The sequence below is a fragment of the Gavialis gangeticus genome, unplaced genomic scaffold (genome assembly GCF_001723915.1).
Source record: "Gavialis gangeticus isolate Ggan-Ray unplaced genomic scaffold, GavGan_comp1, whole genome shotgun sequence".
Classification (NCBI taxonomy): Eukaryota; Metazoa; Chordata; order Crocodylia; family Gavialidae; genus Gavialis; species Gavialis gangeticus.
Genome location: NW_017729033.1, coordinates 59,787,501 through 59,790,403, shown reverse-complemented (window position 1 = coordinate 59,790,403; position 2,903 = coordinate 59,787,501). Strand labels below are relative to the sequence as shown.

General features: G+C 37.9%; 1 protein-coding gene across 3 annotated transcripts in view; it reads right to left on the bottom strand.

Moving 5' to 3' along the window:
* Window positions 1–2,903, bottom strand: part of FAM114A1 (family with sequence similarity 114 member A1) — a 95,244-nt gene that overhangs the window by 37,424 nt on the left and 54,917 nt on the right. For all 3 annotated transcript variants that reach the window (XM_019526360.1, XM_019526361.1, XM_019526362.1), the window contains exon 8: window positions 1,022–1,174. In XM_019526360.1, coding sequence (XP_019381905.1) covers window positions 1,022–1,174 — 153 coding nt within the window. The remainder of the gene's footprint in view (window positions 1–1,021; window positions 1,175–2,903) is intronic.

Below are 2,903 nucleotides of genomic sequence, written 5' to 3'. Positions count from 1 at the left end.
GTGGGAGGTTGCGTACACATGCAATGCAGTATGGGATTGCCTACTGGGTGATCAGCCAGGAGTGCTGGTAGCTTGTGCTGGAGCGGCTTGCACAGCATGCGATTCCCACTGGTGTGGCTTGCAGGGCATGCAACCAGTCACTTAGAAGCTGGCCACCCCTGTTCTATGCCCTAACCTTTTTCAGAGGGGAAAGAAGAATAGACTTTAAAAAACAGAAATATACAAAGGAAGATAGTTTGAGAACTGTTTAGAAAACTGAGTACTGAGAGAGCAATAAGGTTCCCCTGAGCTAATCTGGCATAGAGTTAATAAACTAATACTTGAAATAAAAGCTAGATGTCATAACAACATTATGAATTTAAGCATGTCTCTAAGCGTGAGGCTACAGTACTGGAGTCATCAAAAGTTAAAAGCAGTTACTGCATATCTGTATATGGAGATCTAAAGTAACTTGAACTGGCAGTGACAATGTTCAGATTATATTCTGCCTAGAACTCTGAATTTGTAAGCACATGGCTCTTAACTTGACTTGCTACAGAGATTGCAAACACCCAGTATTTATATCTTGGGTACACGCTAATATAACAATGCAATAAATCAGGGATAGAAATTGAATAAATAATTGGGAATCAATTTTATTTCACTATCCTCTGGGAGTAGTTGTTCTGGAGTTCCTGGATATAAATATCAATCTCTTCCAAAAAGAAAATAATTGAGTTTCCTGGCAGACCTTAAGGGGATATTTATATCTGGTCACACATCAAAAAACAAGGAATACACAATGTTTTAACAACTAGAACTGTAAATACAAAGTTTCCTTGATTTTTTTCAGCTATTGTGCTAAATCCTAGTTCTATTGAGATGGACTGCCCGAGACCAGGGACTGCCCATTGGGACTAATCCAACCTCTCCTAAAGTCAATGGAAACCCGTAATGACTTAAAAGAGAATTGTTTTGGGAGATTACTGCTTGAGAACAATTTTTCACTAACCACTGCAAATTTATAGCCTTTATACTGTACCTTGGCTTCACTTTCATTAGACAGAATTTCCAGAGCTTCAAGATGGGACAAACCCTGGAATTCATCAAAAAGCAACCCGTAATGTGCTGTCCTTTCGACTGTGACTTGCTGGGCCAATCTCTGTTTCTCTTTCTCTTTAGCTTCTCGCAACAACTGTAAAAATATATATCATTCTGGTTAGTGTATTGGTGACACTGTGGAATTGACAGTTTTTATTACTCTCAGCCTCATCTTTTTTAGGTAGTAGTAATAAAATTTGGGACTATGACTAAAATTTCAGCACTGCAGGTATGTTAATCTGAAATGCCCGTAACTTTTTTGATAAACCTCTCTAATAAAATATTTAAGTAGTGCTCTACGTTTAGTTTTCCTTTTGGTGTTATTAACTATCCTTAAAAAAGGCAAATAATGTTGTTTATATCCTCAAAGGCAATATCTGCTACAGGTAATACCTCATAAATTTGGCCACCATTTAAAATGGAAGAAAAATAAAAAGGTCTTTATTCCAGAGACTGCCTAACTCTCTTATAGCACCTATAACAGAGCACAAACTCTGCAGAATGTTGCTAATGAGGCCCCTACCCATAAGGGGTATTTCCATGTATAGTGAAAGCTGCCTTAAGAAACCACTGGACATGCAAAAATCATTAGCTTAATGAGCATAGGTCTTATAATAGAGGTGGTTCAGACTTGTGCTCCATACTTTTGAGGATGTTTTGGAGTGATCCTTTAGTACTTATATATGCTATTTTTATGGGGATTTTATATTTTGCACTGCTGTGGCCTCAGTGTTTGAAAATGTGAGTCTTATAATTTGGAGACAGTCACCCACAGTTTAAATTTTGAGGTACATCACATTTTGAATCTACACTACTTGAGAGAATCCTTTTCATTACAAGAGTTGTAGTATTCTTACATCATGAACTGCCTGGGAATGTTGTAAGTGAAATACCTTACATAAAGCTTAAGCTGATCCTGCAATCAGATGTACATGCCAGTTACATCAATGGCAGTACTGAGGCTGTAGCATTTTATATCTCTATTTCTACTTTATTGGTAATGGCTATGTGTGCATTTGCTGTCATAATATAAACATAAAGGGTACAATTAGAGAATGTTCTTAACATGAATTACTTTGCTTTTAACCTCCAATCCATTTCTGCTTACAGTGGTAGATGTTGAAAATGAAATTTTAAGAGAAAAACATCTCACTGCAACATTATATTCTACAAGCAGAAAGAAGTTTAATGCCTACTGCTGTTAGATCTCATTTAATTTTACTAAAAGTAGTTTTAATACTATCTAAGTCCATCTGTGTTTATTTACAGCCTCTCTGCATCCCCTCTATGCTGTATAATGATGTAATAGTATTGGAGTCATCAAAAGTTACAAGTAGTTACTGCATATCTGTATGTGGAGATCTAAAGTAACTTGAACCGGCATTGACAATGTTCAGATTAACTTGTAAACACATGACTCATGACTTGACTTCTATGTAAGATTAGTGTGTGCTGCTGAGGATACTGAGAAAAATAAATAATATTTTTTCACTGTTTTAATTTTTCCCAATAAAATTTACGCTTTATTCCATTATCACTCATTGTGACTGATGTCATATACAGTAAAATCCCTGTTAGCTGGGATTTGAGTGACCAGAACACTCTATTAACTGGAATTTCTGGCTGGCCAACTAGACACAGGCAGTGGGGAAGCTCGCACACAGTGGCCACCACTGCCACCCACCACCCTGTGCCGCAGCTGCTCCGTGTGCAGCCACTCCTACCTCTCCTTGCTGTGCTTGTGGCCACCACACTGCAAATTATAGGGGACTGCGGTCACATTTGAGGACAGGCTGGGGATACAGGCTGACCTGGACAGGCTT